The 18,036-nt window shown below is 43.8% G+C and overlaps 2 protein-coding genes across 5 annotated transcripts in view; both read left to right on the top strand.

The window, feature by feature from the left end:
- GCC2 (GRIP and coiled-coil domain containing 2) overlaps positions 1 to 4,478 on the top strand; it is a 37,488-nt gene extending 33,010 nt beyond the window's left edge. For all 3 annotated transcript variants that reach the window (XM_012535943.3, XM_033401663.2, XM_033401665.2), the window contains one exon: positions 111 to 4,478. In XM_012535943.3, coding sequence (XP_012391397.2) covers positions 111 to 181 — 71 coding nt within the window. In that variant the 3' untranslated portion in view covers positions 182 to 4,478. The remainder of the gene's footprint in view (positions 1 to 110) is intronic.
- An 11,782-nt stretch (positions 4,479 to 16,260) lies between these two features.
- Positions 16,261 to 18,036, top strand: part of LIMS1 (LIM zinc finger domain containing 1) — a 94,136-nt gene continuing 92,360 nt past the window's right edge. For both annotated transcript variants that reach the window (XM_004277717.3, XM_012535981.3), the window contains exon 1: positions 16,261 to 16,396. In XM_004277717.3, coding sequence (XP_004277765.1) covers positions 16,365 to 16,396 — 32 coding nt within the window. In that variant the 5' untranslated portion in view covers positions 16,261 to 16,364. The remainder of the gene's footprint in view (positions 16,397 to 18,036) is intronic.

Genomic DNA, 18,036 nt, shown 5'->3' with positions numbered 1-18,036 from the left:
TCGCGGATTGTCTGAGACAGACAGGAAATGCTACAAGTGTAAGGACAGACAGGTTTGTAGCATGAAAATGCGGTGTGAGAAGATTAACACTTTTGTTTTGCTCCCCACAGGTGAGGAGGAAAATGCTTCCCGTTCCTCCGGCTGGGCGTCCTATCTGCACAGCTGGTCTGGACTTCGATAGACTGATGGGAAAAGCATTATTTATTAACCAAATAGAATCCATTCGGCAAAAAAGGTTCATGTATATGGCTGTCGTTCTTTTGTCCAGAAGCATGTGTACGTAAGTCACATCTCCGTGTGTGTGTCCATACGTGTGTCTGGTGGGTTTAAAAGGCTCGGCCCACGGTGAAGTGCAGCAGGTGGAGTGTGGGAGGGGCCGCGGCCCAGGGACCCTGGCCCTCCCGCTGCCGCCAGACCCAGGGGCCACGAGGCCACCCCACTCCCTCCTCTGGACCCTCAGGCCACGTGTGTCGGGGCCGCACTGTGAATTCTGAAGTTAAATTAGATTTCGGTCCTGTACCAGCTGGGATTTAGGCTTTTAAAATAATGTTTGAAGACCATTTATCGCAAGGTCAGACTTGCAGGTAGATTGTTATTAGTGACAAATCATGAGAGAAAATTTGTGAGTTGGAGTGTGAAGGAAAATGCTTTATCGGTAATGCTGACGTCTTTATGACGGGAACGTAAAGTGAATGTGCTGCCGTTCGTTACGAGACTAAGTTAAAATGTGATTCATTTCGTTATTTCCTTTCAAATGAGCTGTTCTTTTTTCTCTGAAGTGTATTACCTCAAAATCTGTTCTGGGATCGGATCAGAAGCCCTGGTCGCCACGTTCCCGCGGTGGGGGTGGGGGTGCCCAGGGCCCTGCCCAGGCTCCTGCTGTGCATCAGCTGCTTCCGCGCCAGGAGTCTGGCGGACCCGGGCCGCCTCCCCAGGTGACCATTCACCGGGGCGCCGGCTTGCAGCTCCGCGTGCTCCCGGCCCCAGCGGACAGGTTGCTGTGTGCTGCATGGGGCCCTGAGAGATTGCACAGCCCCGAGAGCAGCTCTAGGTGCGGGTCACCTGCCTGGGCGCCTCTGAATATTCCATGGAGCCCATCAAACATGTGTCCTTAACTCATAAACGTGAGAATGCTAGTTGCAGTATTTCTTTGTGGAAAAATCGCCTCACAGTGTGCTCTGGGAAGCTCTCTCAGCTTCCAGTTCATACTCCGGTCTTCAGTCTCAGCTGGTGAACTGACTTTGTACTTTGGTGACTGGGAACTTTGGTTTCCAATTTAATTTAACTGAAACTTGCTGCTGACATGTTGAGTTTGTTCTTTAAACAAAAATCTCAATGTCTGTCTTTCCTCCTGTTTTAGAAGAACAGACCTACTAGTGAATGTATTAATGAAATGCATCTATTGCAGAGCTGACTTTAAAAGTTTGAGTTTAGTTTTTTCCTTTATGAGCTGTGAATATGAGTATGCCAGCAGTGTGCGCTATAACTGTCACAGTATTTAAATAGATTTCACTGTCTGCAAGTCCAGGCCTCTTTGAAGTCTGTAAAAACTTGTTTTGAAATATAGTCTCTACCTATGGACATAATAACAAAATGCCTTTTTGCAAGATAAAAAATGTATTACTTTGATTACAAAAGGGGTATCCTTCCCTGGTTTCAGCAATGAGAGGAAATGTACTGATTATTGTAATATTTCTATTAAACGTGTTGCGCTTTTAGGCCTGCTCATCTTCTATTAGCCGAGGTCTCCTGGGCATTTTGAGTTGCTTTATGAAATGAATCTTGGGTTCCTTCTCTGCTGTCTTTACCAGTTGGGACCTCGGACCCTGGGTGCTTGGAGGAACGCAGGCCGCCCTTCGGGTCCGTGGTGCCTGCGCATCTGACACCCACCTTCCAGCTGAAACTCAGGCCACCTTGGCCTTTCCGTGGGCACCTCTCAAGTTCCGGCCTCTGTGGTGTGAGGCTTTCTCGTACAGCGAACTCTGCTTATGCTCCAGTCAGCGTAAGTGGAGAATTACATTCCTTTAGGCAGAAGTGGACTGCTCACTAGCAGTGCCGTGTCCTTTACCCATTAGCCAATGATGAATCTAAGAGTTCCCATGAAGATACAACAACGTTGCTGTTTGGTAAGCAGAGCACACAAAGATGCTCACGTGTGGTTAACTAGGAACGTGGTGGTGGCACTCGGTGCAAGACTGTTGTGTTTTGATTTGGTGTCTGAAAATCAACTGTGGCTTCGGCATAAGCCCAGGGGGACAACCTGTTACAGCTTTGCGGTGTCTTTGGGCTGATTTTCACCCATGAGTGTTAAAAAGCATTTGGTTGTTTATGTATTTGGTTATATAGAGAAGGGAATGTTTTTCACCTGCATTCAAAATCTGATTACATGGGAAAAGAATCAAGTTCTGACATTCAAGTTGTTACCGTTTAAAAAAATAGAAAGGCTCCTATGAGTCGAACGCTGAATATGGTGAGGAAACGGGATTTCAGGTTCAGGAATGCAGGTGACCACCTGGTTTCCTTGGAGGATGGGCCCACCCCCACCCACCTCTCCAGAGTCTGCCCTCGCCCCTCCTCTCTGAGGACGGTCACCGCCCCTTCCCCACACACCCCATACAGATGCAGGGAGGCCCAGCCTTAGTCACCTGGACCAGGTGCAGGGCCCTACCCGAGCCAGACCACCTAGATTCTCTCAGGGTGAGGACTTGGGACCGAGAGTCAAGTCAGCATGTCTGTGCGCCCGGAATCGGGACGTGTAAACGCAGGGGCTCCGGGTGCCCAGAACGAGCGGGGAAAGCCCCACGCAAAGAGGCCAGTAAGCTGGCGCGCAGGCATCACAGAGACCCGGGGCAAGGGTTCAGGGCCTTCGATTAACTGCATGGAGTGAGCTCGTGCTGTTAAAGTTCAAACAGAAAAGAAAGTTGAACAGAAAGAAGCAGACACTCTAATCTAGGAAACTCAGGATTTAATGGTCTCTGGTCTCTGAAAATAAAAGAAATAGAAATTTTCAAAGAAATATTGGAAGAAAGCTTTGCACAACTAAAAGAGAAGTTCACAGTAAAGGGCTGATCAGAGATCCGGTAGAGACCGTCCGGACTTCGACGGGTCGGCTTCAGAGTTTTTGACTTGTTGATGGTGCGAAGGCAATACCTATTCAGTAGAAACCGTACTTGGAATTTTGAATTTGGCTCTTTTCCCCCAGGCTGGCGATACGTGGTCCGTCCCCTGCCGTGCTGCTGGGCAGTGGGGCCGTGGCTCCAAGTCACCCCGCGACCAGAGGGTGAACAGTCAGTACACTGACAACCATTCTGCTTTCACTTTCAGTAGAGAATTCAACAAGTTACATGAGATAGTAAACACTCTGTTATAAAACAGGCTTCGTGTTAGATGATTTTGCCCAACTGCAGGCTATCGTAAGTGTTCTGAGCACGTTTAAGGCGGGCTGGGCTACAACGCTTGTGGGGTCAGGTGTACTAAACGCATTTTCCACTTTCAGTGGGTTTAGTGGGACATAGCCCCATGGTAAGTGGAGGAAGATCTGTACATGACTGAAACGGGAATATCGATGTAAATTTTTAGGAAAAAAAGAGGCTCCTAGAAGGTTTCCAGAGAGAAAAAAAACAAGTCACATACGCAGGACACAGGAGGGAAAGGGGAGCTGCATCAGACCTCTCGACAGCAGCACTGTACACCTCAAGGCACTGGAGAAATTCCTTCAAAATTCTGAGGAAACATGATCTCCAGCCTGGAATTCTGTAAACACAAGCTCTCAGTTAAATGGAAAGAGAAAGACATTTTCAGATCCTTAGGAACTGAAAAAAAAATTACTTCCCATGTCCTTTCTAAGGAACCTTTGAGAGAACCTGCTCCAGAGGGAGAAGAACACGTAAAACCGCAGCCGCCGAGCAGAGACTCGACGCGGGAGAGCACTGAGCTGGGTCCCCGGGTGGTGGCTGGGCAGTGGCCAAGAGGCTGAGGACGGATAAACAAGGCTCCAAACGCGGGTTCTCCTAGGAAAAAAGAAGTGGAACTAATAGATTATTTGATATAGCTAATGTGTAAAATTTTATTGAAAGATGTTGGAACTAATAAGGATCTATCGTATAGCGCAGGGAACTCTTACTCAATACTCTGTAATGGCCTGTATGGGAAAAGAATCTAAAAAAGAGTAGATATATGTGTATGTATAACTGAGTCACTTTGCTGTACAGCAGAAACTAGTGCAACATTGTAAATCATCTATACTCCAATTAAAAAAAAAACAATTTTACTGAAAAAAAAGATGTTGGAAATGGAAACATGAACACTGACAACATATTTGATATTAAGGAAATATTTTTAGCTCTTTTAGTTTTGATAATGTTTATGTTTAAAAAGAATTCTTTTAAAAACATGCTGAAATATTTATTGAAGTCACATTTGATCTAAATTAATATGGGAGGAGGGAAAAGTGGGTGAGAGTGTAAATGAAAGAAGATCAACAATAAATTCATGGTTTTCCATGACAAACATGTTCATTTTATGCATTCTTTTCCCACACACCTGAAGCACACAGTTTTCTCTTTTTTACATAATTTGTACATTGTGTTTTTTAAAAATATTGAGATATAATTTACCCACCATAAAACTCACTGTGTAGAGTATACAGCTGAATGGCTTCAGTGTAGTCACAGGATTGTGAAACAATTGTGAAACCCCAATTTTCATCATTCCAGAAAGAAACTCCCTACCCGTTGTTAGCCTCTCCCCCACTAACCCATCCCACCCTTGGCAACCACTAATCTGCCTTCTGTCTGTAGATTTGCCTATTTGTATAATTCCTGTTACATTGCAACTAACTCATTCCTAATTTCCCAATAAAAGTAATAACCTCATGAGATTAAATGAAATGATGCAGTCAGAGGCTGACTCAGCACAGTGTCTGGGACATAGGACACATACAATAAATGTTAGATGTTTTTATTTTCCACTTGCAATGTATAATTACAAACTAGTTTCAGCACACTCTTGTCACTGTCATTACCAAGAAGATTAACATTAATGTTATCCAGTGAAACCATTGTTTGTGGCTATAAATCTTTTCTGAGGGATGTACTAAATTCTAAATGCAAAAATTAAATATTTTTAAAATTAATATCAGTGACATTTAGGTCATTTCTGTTACTGCTTTCTTAATTAGCAAAAGCAGTTTAAAATGTAGTTTATCCAAGATATTGCGATTTCTGCTAGCTGTGTTTCTTGTATCTTTTTTGGTAACTTAGAAGAAAGCAAGTGTTTGGGTTTTGTTTGGCTTTTGGTCAACTTTAAATGTTATGCTGTTTCTTAACTTGTTGCTGGCTAGATACAGGGTACGCTTTCCTGGGGGGCCCTTGAGGGCCTTCTCGCTCCTTTTCTTACCCCAGTAGATTACCAGAAGGCCACACTCCCTGGAGAACACTTCTGTTTTAACTTCAGTCTTTACTCTTAGTAACTTCCCCGAGGAAATGGATCTGTGCGTGAAGCCTGGTCTGCCTGGCTTCAGAGTACCTACATTATCCCGTGATGTATTTTCCAGTTGCTTTGTCTGAGCATAGGTATAAATGTGACTCACTGCACAGGGTGGGAGGGGTAGTGGTGCATTAAGTCTAGTGGCGCAAAGATGGAAGAAAACCAAAGACACCACAGACTTTCAGTGAAAGGGATTCTTTTTAAAATTAAGAAAATTTATGAACATGAAAAACAGTCAGTAAACAGACCTTGTGCCCATACTGTACCGGGTTCCAGAAAGAGTCACCCTTTGCTAAGAGCACTGCTTGGTATTCACAACTGATTTCTTTCGATATCTTGTTTGTACACAAAAGCATGATTTTTATTACTTATAACCAAAGTAGAGGCTAGAATTCAGACCTGTTCTGAGCAATGTAACAGATAGTTTATATTATTTATTTTAGTGCAGTTTAAGATTATAGGATACAGTTCCCAAAGAGTGAAATACCATTTTTCACAAAGTATGGATCTGTAGTGTCTAGAACAATGTATCAGTATACCTGTTACACTAAGCATAATTAGGAACTCTCTACATTTTATGGTATAGAGTGATCTCATTGTAAGCTGAAAACTCATGTTAACCACCAGACGTTGTGCAATGTCTAATTCTTATGATTCATTCTGAGTTTCTGACTGAGATCACTTTCTCTGGCCTTGTGCGTTTCTCCTGGGACCCATAAAATAGGCAGCTAACTTAATTTCATGACTGCACTGTTTCTGCTTCCTTTCCCTGAAAAGGAGGAATCATTCAGATCAGCTTTCAAACTGCCTTATATATGACGACTTTGAAATACTTTAGAATGAACTCCTTTGTTCTAGAACTTCTGTGTCTAATACAGTAGCCACTGTTCACATGTGGACATTGAAAGACTGAAATGTAGTTATTCCAGACTGAGATATACTGTAAGTATAAAATACACAGGAGATTTTTTTTTTTTTTTTTTTGCGGTACGCGGGCCTCTCACTGTTGTGGCCTCTCCCGTTGGGGAGCACAGGCTCCGGACGCACAGGCTCAGCGGCCATGGCTCACGGGCCCAGCCGCTCCGCGGCACGTAGGATCTTCCCAGACCGGGGCACGAACCCGTGTCCCCTGCATCAGCAGGCGGACTCTCAACCACTGCGCCACCAGGGAAGCCCCACATGAGATTTTAAAGGCATACGAAAAATAACTTGTTTCTTTGAGAAAAGTAGTAAAATGGACACAACTCTGGCAGGATTGACCAAGAGAAGCAGAGAGATGACACAAATAACTTTATTAATAAACAGGGGACACATAATAGATAAAGTAGAATTTTAAAAGATATGAGAATAATATAAATAACTATGTTAACAATTGTGAAACTTTAGAAATGAAATAAAACAATTTCTTTAAAATTTAAATTTACTCTGTATTACTGTGTACGATGATCGTGTAGAATTTAAAAGCTTGACTAACCCTATAACTACAATAGAAATGGAAACGGTGTTTAAAATCTTTTCAAGAAGAAAACACGAAGTCCAAGGGCATTTGCAGTCACGTCCCACCAAATTTTCAAGTAACGATTGACCCAATTTCATACAGATTTATTCAGACAATAAAAAGGAAATATTCTCCAACTTACTCTATAAGGCCAGCATAAACCCTGATACCACAGATAAGATATAATTGGAACATTGCAAGCCATTTCATAGTGAATATAGCTACAAAAATTCTAAACAAAATTTGATGAACAAATCGAATCCAACAGTGTACAGAAGAAGATAATACCTCATGACTAAGTTGGGTGGATCCTCAGTATGCAAGGGTGTTTTCATATTAGAAAATACATTAATATATCTTGTTACATTTACAGACGAAAAGAGAAAAGGCATTTGATCCAATTCGACACACACTGATATAAATTCTTAGTTAAAAATAGGAAAGAGTATCCATGAAAAATGAAGAGCAAACGTCATCCTAACCGGACACTTAGAATCATTCATTTTAAAATAAGGAAAAATAGGGCTTCCCTGGTGGCGCAGTGGTTGAGGGTCCGCCTGCCGATGCAGGGGACACGGGTTCGTGCCCCTGTCCGGGAGGATCCCACATGCGACGGAGCGGCTGCACCCGTGAGCCATGGCCGCTGAGCCTGCGCGTCCGGAACCTGTGCTCCGCAACGGGAGAGGCCGCAACAGTGAGAGGCCCGCGTACCGCAAAAAATAAAATAAGGAAAAATAACGTGGCACTCACTAGGATTACCTTTACTTAACGTGGCACTGACATCCCTGGATAGTGAAGTAAAATAAGAGAAATTCCAGACATACAGTGGAAAAGAAGTAAAACATTATTTTTAGCTGATAAGATGGCTTACATTAAAAACAAAAAAAACCCTGCAGATAAAGTATTAGAAAACTTAGGAGGGTTTGGCAAGTTGGCTGGCTATAAGATTAATATATTTAAAAGGTCAGTTTTGTTTTTATTATGCTATTAGCAAACAACTGAAATACTTAAAGAGAAGACACCATTGTAAATCAGAGAATACCAAATACCTAGGAATAAATACAACAAAAGATATGGAACACCGCGAGACAGAAAGTCACAAAACTTATTAGAATATATTTTTAAACAGTTAAATAAATGGAGAGATGCATCATATTCATGAGTAGAAAGACTCAAATCATAAAGATGTCAGTTCTTCCCTAATTAATCTATAAATTCAGAGCAATTTCAACCAAGATGTAATAGGATTTTTTTTTTTTTATTTCAGCTGCGTGGCACACAGGATCTTAGTTCCCCAACCAGGGATTGAACCCATGCCCCCTGCAGTGGGAGCTCAGAGTCTTAACCAGGAATTAGTTAGACTGGACCGCCAGGGAATTTCCTGCAATAGGATTTTTTATGGGACTTGATAAAATGATTGTAAACTGTATGTATTAAGAGGAACAGGCAACAGCCAGGGCACTTCTGAAAAGCAAAACCAAGGACATGGGACTTGCCCCATCAAATATTGCAATTATACAAAACCACAGTAACTAAGGCAGTACATGGATACAGTGTGGGTACAAGACAAACTGACCAATGGACTAGAATAGTGAGCCAGGCCAGACCCACATGTACGTGCAACTCTGCTATTTCACACAACACATAAAATCAACTCAGAATGTGGTCCATATACACAATAGAATATTATTCAGCCTTAAAAAGGCAGGAAATTCCGGGGACTTCCCTGGTGGTCCAGTGGTTAAGACTCCACGCTTCCAATGCAGGGGGCATGGGTTTGATCCCCGGTCAGGGAGCTAGGATCCTACATCCATGCAGCACAGCCAAAAATTTTTTTTTACTTTTAAAAATTAAAAAAAGAAGGAATGCAATTTTGACACAGCCTACAATATGGGTGGACCTTGAGGACCTTGTGGGGAGTGCAATAAGCCTGACACACAAGGACAAGTCCTGTGTGATCGCACTCATTTGAGCTCCCTAGGGTTGTCAGAGACAGAGTGGGGTGGTGGGGGCCAGGGGCGGCAGGGCGGGAGTCGTTGTTGGATGGAGACAAAGTTTCCATGGGGGAAGATGAAAAGAATCGGGAGACGGACGCTGCAGATGCTGTGCAACAGTGAGAATGTACCTGACACGAGTGAACTGTACACTTGAAAATGGCTGAGATGGTAAACCTTCTGTTAAGTGTATTTTATCACAACTAAAATTTAAAAACAACCCTAGATTGATTAAGGATTAAATGTCAACAACAGAACTTTACAACTCTTAGAATATAGAGAGGGATACCTTTTAAAACTTAGGGTGGAGAAGATTTCTTGAAAAAGATGCCTGAGACATTAACTATTAAAGAAAAAACTGATAAATTGGATTGTAGTAAGGTTGGGTTTTTTTGTTTGTTAGAAACACTTTAAAGAAAGTGAAAAGACAATTATAAACTGGGAGAAGATATTCACCATAAACGTAACTGATAAAAGCACAATATCATGAACAAAAAGATCTCTTTCAAATCAATGAGAAAAGCACACACACGCACACACACACACAACAAAAACTTAGGCAAAAGATGAGCAGAGTCATCATAAGAGATGAGTCCCATACTGCCCACAAGTACATGAGGAAATAGACAATCTCATTATTGACTGGGGAATTTTTTTTTTATAAAGGATTTTTTTTTAATTTATTTATTTTTGGCTGCGTTGGGTCTTCATTGCTGCGCGCGGGCTTTCTCTAGTTGCGGCGAGCAGGGGCTACTCTTTGTTGCAGTGTGCAGGCTTCTCACTGCGGTGGCTTCTCTTGTTGCAGAGCGCAGGCTCTAGGTGTGTGGGCTTCGGTAGTTGTGGTATGCAGGCTCAGGAGTTGTGGCATGTGGGCTCAGTAGTTGTGGCTCGCAGGCTCTAGAGCGCAGGCTCAGTAGTTGTGGCGCACGGGCTTAGCTGCTCTGCGGCATGTGGGATCTTCCCGGATCAGGGCTTGGACCCTTGTCCCCTGCATTGGCAGGCGATTCTTAACCACTGCGCCACCAGGGAAGTGCCTGATTGCGGAACTGAAATATCATTTTATCCCCATTTCATTGGCAAAAGGAAAAAGTGACACCAAGTGTCGGGGAGGATGTTTGCCTTCGAGATCTCAGTAGTTTGGAACAAACACTTTAAAAAGTGGCTTGGCCTTATCTTCTACTCACTCCAAGATAAATATTTAAGAGAGATTGCAGCATATATACAACAGTAAACATTCAGAATGTTCATAGGAGAACACTTCACAATCGTAAGCACCTAGAATAACCCCAGAGCCCAGCAACAGTGGAATTAATTAATTGTGATATATTCACACAGTGGTCAAACAAATTAACTACAGCAACATGGAACAATATCAATGAATCTTAGCAACATAATGTTAACTGATAAAAAATAAGTTCTAGGGGCTTCCCTGGTGGCACAGTGGTTGAGAATCTGCCTGCCGATGCAGGGGACACGGGTTCGAGCCCTGGTCTGGGAAGATCCCACATGCCGCGGAGCGGCTGGGCCCGTGAGCCCCAACTACTGAGCCTGTGCGTCTGGAGCCTGTGCTCTGCAACAAGAGAGGCCACGATAGTGAGAGGCCCGCGCACCGCGATGAAGAGTGGCCCGTGCTTGCCGCAACTGGAGAAAGCCCTCGCACAGAAATGAAGACCCAACACAGCCAAAAATAAATAAATAATAATTAAAAATGAATATCTGCTTATTAAAAAAAATGCAAATTGTTAAATAAAAAGTTCTAATAGATTTTACATAGTGTATTTTCTGTATAAAGTTAAACCAAACTAAAATTTTAGTTGCTTGTTTGCAGATATGTGAGTGTATGTTCAAGAATTCATATAGATTCAATAAAACTATATAAAAAGAAAAGCAAGGAGACGGTAAACAAGAAATTCAGGATGAGAGCTGCCTTGGATGGAGCGAGGGAAGAGGATGGTCCCAGTGGGTAACCATGTATTTATGTAAATTATTATGAAGGACCTAGCCTTTCTTTAAGTGGTGTTTTCGTGGGTTCTTACTACATTATTAAAAATAATCAACTGTGTAACAAAACGATGAACTGAAAGTGAGCCATTAATGGACCAAGGATGAAAGTGTGTCAGGAACTAAGTGTTATGATCAACCAGTTCCATGTCCCTAGAGTTTAAAACTTGAAAAATACAAGCAGTGTAAAGGTAACCTGAGGAAGCCGTTATTAACATTGTGGTTCATTCTTTGCCGTGTTTTCCTCCATGAGTGATCACACACACACACCCCCATCGCCCTCCTGACCAGCCCCTCCCCGGCCGTGACACTGTGGGACGTACGTCACCAGGTGACACACGAAGCCAGACTGGCTTCTGCTGTGACTGCACCGACCTCGTGGTGGCAGATAGCCCCGAGGGGAAGGGTAAGGAGCTGGTCCCTGTGTAGCTCAAAGGAGCAGTTTTAGGAACCTGTATAAAAGCCGAGCCTCCTTCACCTTTCAGCATCCTGTGCAAGGTCCCCTGGCCCCGGGCTCTTTCTTATCCATGTGAAGTGGGGCGTTTTCAGGAGGCCGTAGGCTCGAGCCTGGGAGTCTTCGTCTAAGCGTCCACCCTGGTCGCAGGGAGGGGGAGGCAAGCTGGTGTCCACCTGTAGGCTGCGTGGAGGTGGGTCTGCAGAGCTACAGTAGTGCCTGAAATAGAGGCTCGTGTGCAGGTGGTGCTTCAACACAGGGCAGAGCAAGAGACAGGGAGACCTACAGCCAAACACCCCTCACATAATGTAACGTGGACATTTACAAACCACCATACATATTCTCCAACAACATAAGCAAAAGAAAGGATGTATACCAAAACTGAGAGAATGCTTCCTTACAGTTGGGAGCAGTGGGGAGGGAGGGCATGAGTGTGAAGGGGAAAAATATGAGAAAGAAATTATGAAAGGAAATTTAAGTTCAATTGAAAAACAAGAGAATGGAAAGGATGTGAGAAGGGCCTTGCATTCATTACTAACAATAGTGGAATGATTAACAAGTTTTCCCCCTAGGGTTAAAACCAATTAGGACTCTATTTTTTCATGTGCCTGTTCTTGCTTGCAAATCTGATAGTTTCATTCCTTTTACTCAGTGGTTCTCAGGGTGTGCTCCCCAGACGGCAGCCACAGCACCTCCAGGGAGCTGGTTAGAAATGCAAGTCTCAGCCCCACCCAGACGCCCTGCATCAGAACCACAGGCCAGAGGCCCAGCAGGCAGGGTCTAACATGCACGCTGTGTGTTTCTGGTCCGCACTCAAGTTTGGGAACCACCGGTCCATGGGACTTAGCAACAAGGATCTACTGGAGCCTGCAGAGAGCTGAGGTCAGATTAGAGAAGAAACTGGTGTAAGGACAGTGAGAGGAAACAAGTTTTATATTTTTTTTCGATTCTTTTCTATTATAGATTATTACAAGATATTGAATATAGTTCCCTGTGCTATACGGTAAATCCTTGCTGTTTATCTACTTTATATACAGTAGCATGTATCTGTTAGTCCCAGTGGCATTGGCAGTTTTTAAAAACTTCTCAGGTAATTCTAACAGCCAGGGTCGAGATCCATTGATCTATAAATAAATGGAATATACAGGGCAGCTGTTAAAAATAATGAACTAGAGATATCCGTATTGAAGTGGAAGACTGTCCAGGATATATATTTTTAAAATATTAAGATGCAAAATAGTATATATAGTGCCATTTAAGAAAACATACACAGTTGCTAAACGTATAGAAAACATCTGGGAAAACAGACACCAGACTGTTTTCAATTACTCTCTCTGCAACATGAGATCACAGGTATTCCAATATGCTGTCTCTTGATAAGCTACATGTTTATGTAATGTTTGAATTCCTGAATAGTAAACAGTATTGACAATTGTTATGCTTCTGTGTAACTGGCATTGTCCTCAGTGCTTCTATTGTCTTTTTTTCCCCTACTGATTCCCCAGTGCCTAGAACAGTGCCTGGCACCAATATTTGTTGAAAGGTGAATTTTGTTTAATCCTCTAACAAACTTTTGAAGTAGGCCCTGTTATTATTTCCTTTTTGAGGAGGAGTCTGAAGCAGGGAGAAGGTAAACCACTCAGCAGGTGGCTGGGAGGATTTGAACGCGAATGTGCCTGAGCCCACACCCTTCCCTCTCAACCAGGACACATCACGTATGAGCAGAGCTCTTCTGCTATGGAGCCAGAAACGAGATGAGTATATATCACCTGAGGATGCAGGAAAAAGCTGTCTAACTAACCCACCATTTCTGGACAGATAAACGCTGTTTTCCCTGTCCTCCTATTACGTACTTGTCTATTGGAGATCCATGGAGGATGAAAAGAAGAAAAACCACATTAAATAAGTGTTTATTGTGAATACAACCTCTAAACTATTTCCAATCATATGCCTTTTGTGTGTAAATGTGTATCCACATACGTGTAACACATAAACTTACAAATACCAAATTTCATTTTCAAAAGCCGAGTCATGAGAGGCAAAACAGAAATGAATGAAGCAGTCTTGCAGACATTGTGGTTTCATCCTGAGAGACTCCAGGGAAATATGAACAATAAGAAACACACTTTAACATTTAAGACCAAGAGACAATATTTTTTTCCGTCTTTGTGACAGACATTGGTCAACCACGGAAGCAGCTCACCCAGATAACCGTCCACAGACAGGATAACTATGATGAAATGCACTACTGCTTTAAAACCACCCATTAGAGACCCAGAGGTAGCCAGTTTTTAGCCAAGTGTCCTGAAGTGACAGCAAGATTAATAGATCACAAACTACAGTATGTTGGAAGCAAGCTACCATGAAAAGAAACCTGCTTTATAAAATATAACCACAACAACAATTAAGCAAAGCAATTGATATGAAATTAATCTCTTACTTTTGGGAACATTTGGAATATATATGCAAAACAACCCCAACTCTTTATTCGAAAAGAAGTGGGAGATGAAATTTGTTGGGAGATTAGATATCAAGACAAGTCTCTAAATACTTTGATTTTTTCTTTAAAAATTAATACATATTCTTTTCTAGAAAACAAAGAAATATAGGAAAACATCACAGATTGTTCTCCAAACAAATCAGAACTACTGTTGATATTTAAGCATTTTTAACCAGTTGTAATTCACACACTGTATATAAAATTTTTAACTTATCCTATACAATTAACCACACTGCATATTTTCTCAAATTACTACTGTCTTATAACTTGAATTTTTAATGAATTTATAATACTCCATTAAGGAAATATATTTTGTGTGCATGTTCTCCCCTCTTTCTAATCCCTAGACCCTCTACAGATCCAACTTCTGTTACTAGTTTCTTGCATATCTTATATTTCCAGATATTTCTTAATATACAAGTGGTGTGTGTGTGTGTGCGCGCGCGCGCGCGCCTGTGGGTGGTGTCTCCCTTTTCTCTTCCCTCAAACGGCAGCATACTAAACAAACTTTTCTCCCTTTCATTATTTCCTTACTTGAAATATATTGCAGAGGTCATTCTTTATTACTACAAATCATCTGCCTTATTTTTTTAAACTGTTGTAAAATATACATAACATAAAATTGACCTTAAACGTTTTTAAGTGTGCAGTTCAGTAACGTCAAGTATATTCACATTGTTGTACAACCAACCTCCAGAGCTTTTTCATCTTTTATTTTTTTAATTAATTAATTTGTTTTTGGCTGCGTTGCGTCTTTGTTGCTACGCGCTGGCTTTCTCTAGTTGTGGTGAGCAAGGGCTACTCTTGGTTGCGGTGCGCGGGCTTCTCATTGCGGTGGCTTCTCTTCGTTGTGGAGCATGGGCTCTAGGGGCGCAGGCTTCAGTAGTTGCAGCGTGTGGGCTCAGTAGTTGTGGCGCACGGGCTTAGTTGCTGCACGGCAGGCGGGATCTTCCAGGACCAGGGCTCTAACCCGTGTCCCTGCATTGGCAGGTGGATCCTTAACCACTGCGCCACCAGGGAAGTCCCAGAGCTTTCTCATCTTGCAAAACTGAAAGTGTACCTGTTAATCAAAACTCCTTACTTCCACCTCCCCCAGCCTCTGGCCACCACCATCTACTTTCTGTCTCTGACTGTGACTCCTCTGGGGACCTCATATAAGTGGCATCAGACAGTCTTTGTCCTTTTTTGTCTGACTTATTTCACTCAGCACAATGTCCTCAAGTTTCATCAGTGTTGTAGCATACGTCAGAATTTCCTTCCTTTTTAAGGCTGAATAATATTACATTGTATGGATGGACCACATTTTGTTTATCCATTTCTCCATCCTTTGGCATTTGTGAATAATGCTGGTAATGAACTTGGGTGTACAAATATCTCCTCTAGCCCCTGCTTTCAACTCTTTTGGATGAATACCCAGGAGTGGGATTGCTGGATCATACGGCAACTCTCTTTTTAGTTTTCTGAGGACCCTTCGTACTGTTCTCCACACTGGCTGCACCAGTGTACATTCCCACCCGCAGTGCACCAGGGCCCCAGTTTCTCAACCAACACAACACCCTGCGTGTGAGGTCGGTTCCATTTGCATTTCCCTGATGACTAGTGATGTTGAGCATTTTTTCATGTGCTTGTTGGCTATTATTTTTTTTACATCTGTGTAGTACTATGTGTATAAACCGTGATTTAATTAATGTCCTGGTTAAACAAACCTCCTCAGTTACTCTTAAAAACAAACTGCATTGGCCCTGCCTGTACAAGCGTGTGGCCAGTTGTGTTCCGCTGCCGCACGCCGCCCCCCGCCACTGCAGTCCTCCGTAAAGGGCAGCTGCCACCCCTCGGGGCTCACCGGGTTCCCCGGAACGCTCCGCGAGAACTGTCCGTAAACGGGGTCTTCAGCGCTGCTGCAGCTCCAGGAGCGGCCCCACAGCGCGCACCGGGTCAGAGCGGAGCTGACTTCACATCAGCACCTACACCGCCCACCTTCCCCGCCCGCGGGATTCTGGTGCCGGGACAGCGGAGCAGGACGGAGGGCGACGCAGCCCCTCACCCCGACCGCGCCGTGCCCTCACGCCCTGGGACAGAGTCCGCCTCCGCTAGGGCGGGGCCTCGGCGCGCGGGGAGGGGCGGCCTGAAGGCGAGGGCAGAGCCAAGGCGGGGCGGGGCCGATATGGGGGCGGGGCCCACATAGGGGCGGGGCCTATATGGGGCGGTCCAGGGGGCGAGGCCTATATGGAGGCGGGGCCGACATCCGGGCGGGCGGTTCCGGAGGTGGGTGGGTGGGGCATGCTGGGCGGGGCCGAGCCTAGGTGGGCGCGGCCTCCGCCCCCGCCCCGCCCCTTCCTGCCAGTCCGCGCAGCGAGGAGGAGCGGCGGGAGCGGCGGGAGCGGCGGGAGCGGCGCGGGTACGCGGTGCGGGTTCGCGTGGCCGCCGGAGATGCTGGGCGTGGCGGCAGGAATGACCAACAGGTAAGGCCGCGGCGGCCGTGAACCCGCAGCCGGAGCCAGAGCCACGTCGGCGGCGCTGCCGGCCCCTCCCCGTGCGCTGACGGACGGGCCTGCAGAGCCGGCGGCCCGAGTGGACCGCGTCCCGGCCCGGCGCTCCCCACGCCCGGCGCTCGCAGCCCGGCTCGGGTTGCGAGAGGCGTCCGTGAGGGAGGGGACGTCTCAGGGCTCGAGATTTACCGAATTAGAAACGAAACTGAGACTTTAAAGGACATTGACTCATTCATTAAACGTAAAATAAGTCTGTGATCTCAACATACATAACGCATGCTTTATGAAAATAGCATTTTCCTAAACAAAAAATTAGTGTGACGAGAGCCCTGCTCTTAACATTTTGCATATCTCCTAAATGTCTGCATTTTCCTGCCTGCTCTGCTTTCAGTCCATTGCGGTCCGTTTTGGTTGAAGTCTGAAGAAAATCTGCTCCTAACCAGACGTGTGGTTGGAAAAGGGAGCAGTAGTACTTTAATAGCTTTTCACGTAGTTGCGGTATTTTTCGTTATTACTCCAAAACTAGACAAGCTTAATGTTTCTTAAAGATTAGTTTGATGTGGAGTCTGAAGCCTTACATGGAGGTTTTCACTCTCCATGACATTAAAATTCACCGTCTGCCCTGCAGTTGGAAGGGGCTTGTGCCCCGTTGTAACATCACCCTCATTTGGAAAATGTTGATTCACTGAGTTAGGCAGCCCTTCCAAATGTTGACACATCTCTTTATACAGCATCACTAAATAATATTTCTTAATATCACGGCTGATCTCCTTAGAAACTCTCTAAGTTTGAGAAGCTGTCAAACTCCAGGTGGTGGATACAAGTTTTCCAACATTCTAATTTTCAGTTGAAAGCTTGATTTTTATTATTGATAGGAAACTCTTGGCAATTGTTTTCTTCAAAGTAACAGACTCACTTTGTTTAGTTTCAAGAAATGTCTGCCAAGTGCAAGTCTAAAAACCATAGTTTGTTATTCTTTCTGGTAAAAATGGTAGACCATGAAAAAAAGCATCTAATTCAGCCGGCACTGGATCACACTCGTGCTTTCCCTGCAGACAATCGTCTTACTGTGGTATGCAGCCCAAGTGCTTTGTTCATCACAAGAAACAGAATACAAGGTCAAAGTTCGAGATTTAATAACAGTAATTTGTATTGCTTCATCAAGGACATTTTTTTTGTTTTTAAAAAAATTTATTGAAAATTCAATCAATACAAAATTTAAAATATATGTAAGATATAAAGAATGACAATACAGTGTATACAATATGAATTAAGAGTAGAACCAAAAAAAAAAAAGAGTATAACCCTTTCCTTTTAAGAGCCTTGATCGTCTCCTGATCCCATCCCATTCCCACCCTGAATTTTCCCTTCACAATCCCTTGCTTTTTTGTGTGGTATTAAGCACATTCATAATGTTGTGTGGCCATCGCTGGCATCTGTCCATCTCCAGAACTCTTTATTCTTGCGAAACTGAAACTCTGTCCATTAAACAGCTTCCCATTCCCCTGTTCCTCCAGCCCCTGGTCTCCCCTGTTGTATCTTCTGTCTCTGATTTAGGCTATTCCAGGTTCCTCATATAAGTAGAATCGTCCAGTCTGTCCCTTTGTGGCTGG

Source organism: Orcinus orca, chromosome 13, assembly GCF_937001465.1.
Source record: "Orcinus orca chromosome 13, mOrcOrc1.1, whole genome shotgun sequence".
Classification (NCBI taxonomy): Eukaryota; Metazoa; Chordata; class Mammalia; order Artiodactyla; family Delphinidae; genus Orcinus; species Orcinus orca.
This window is presented reverse-complemented; position numbering and strand designations above follow the sequence as displayed.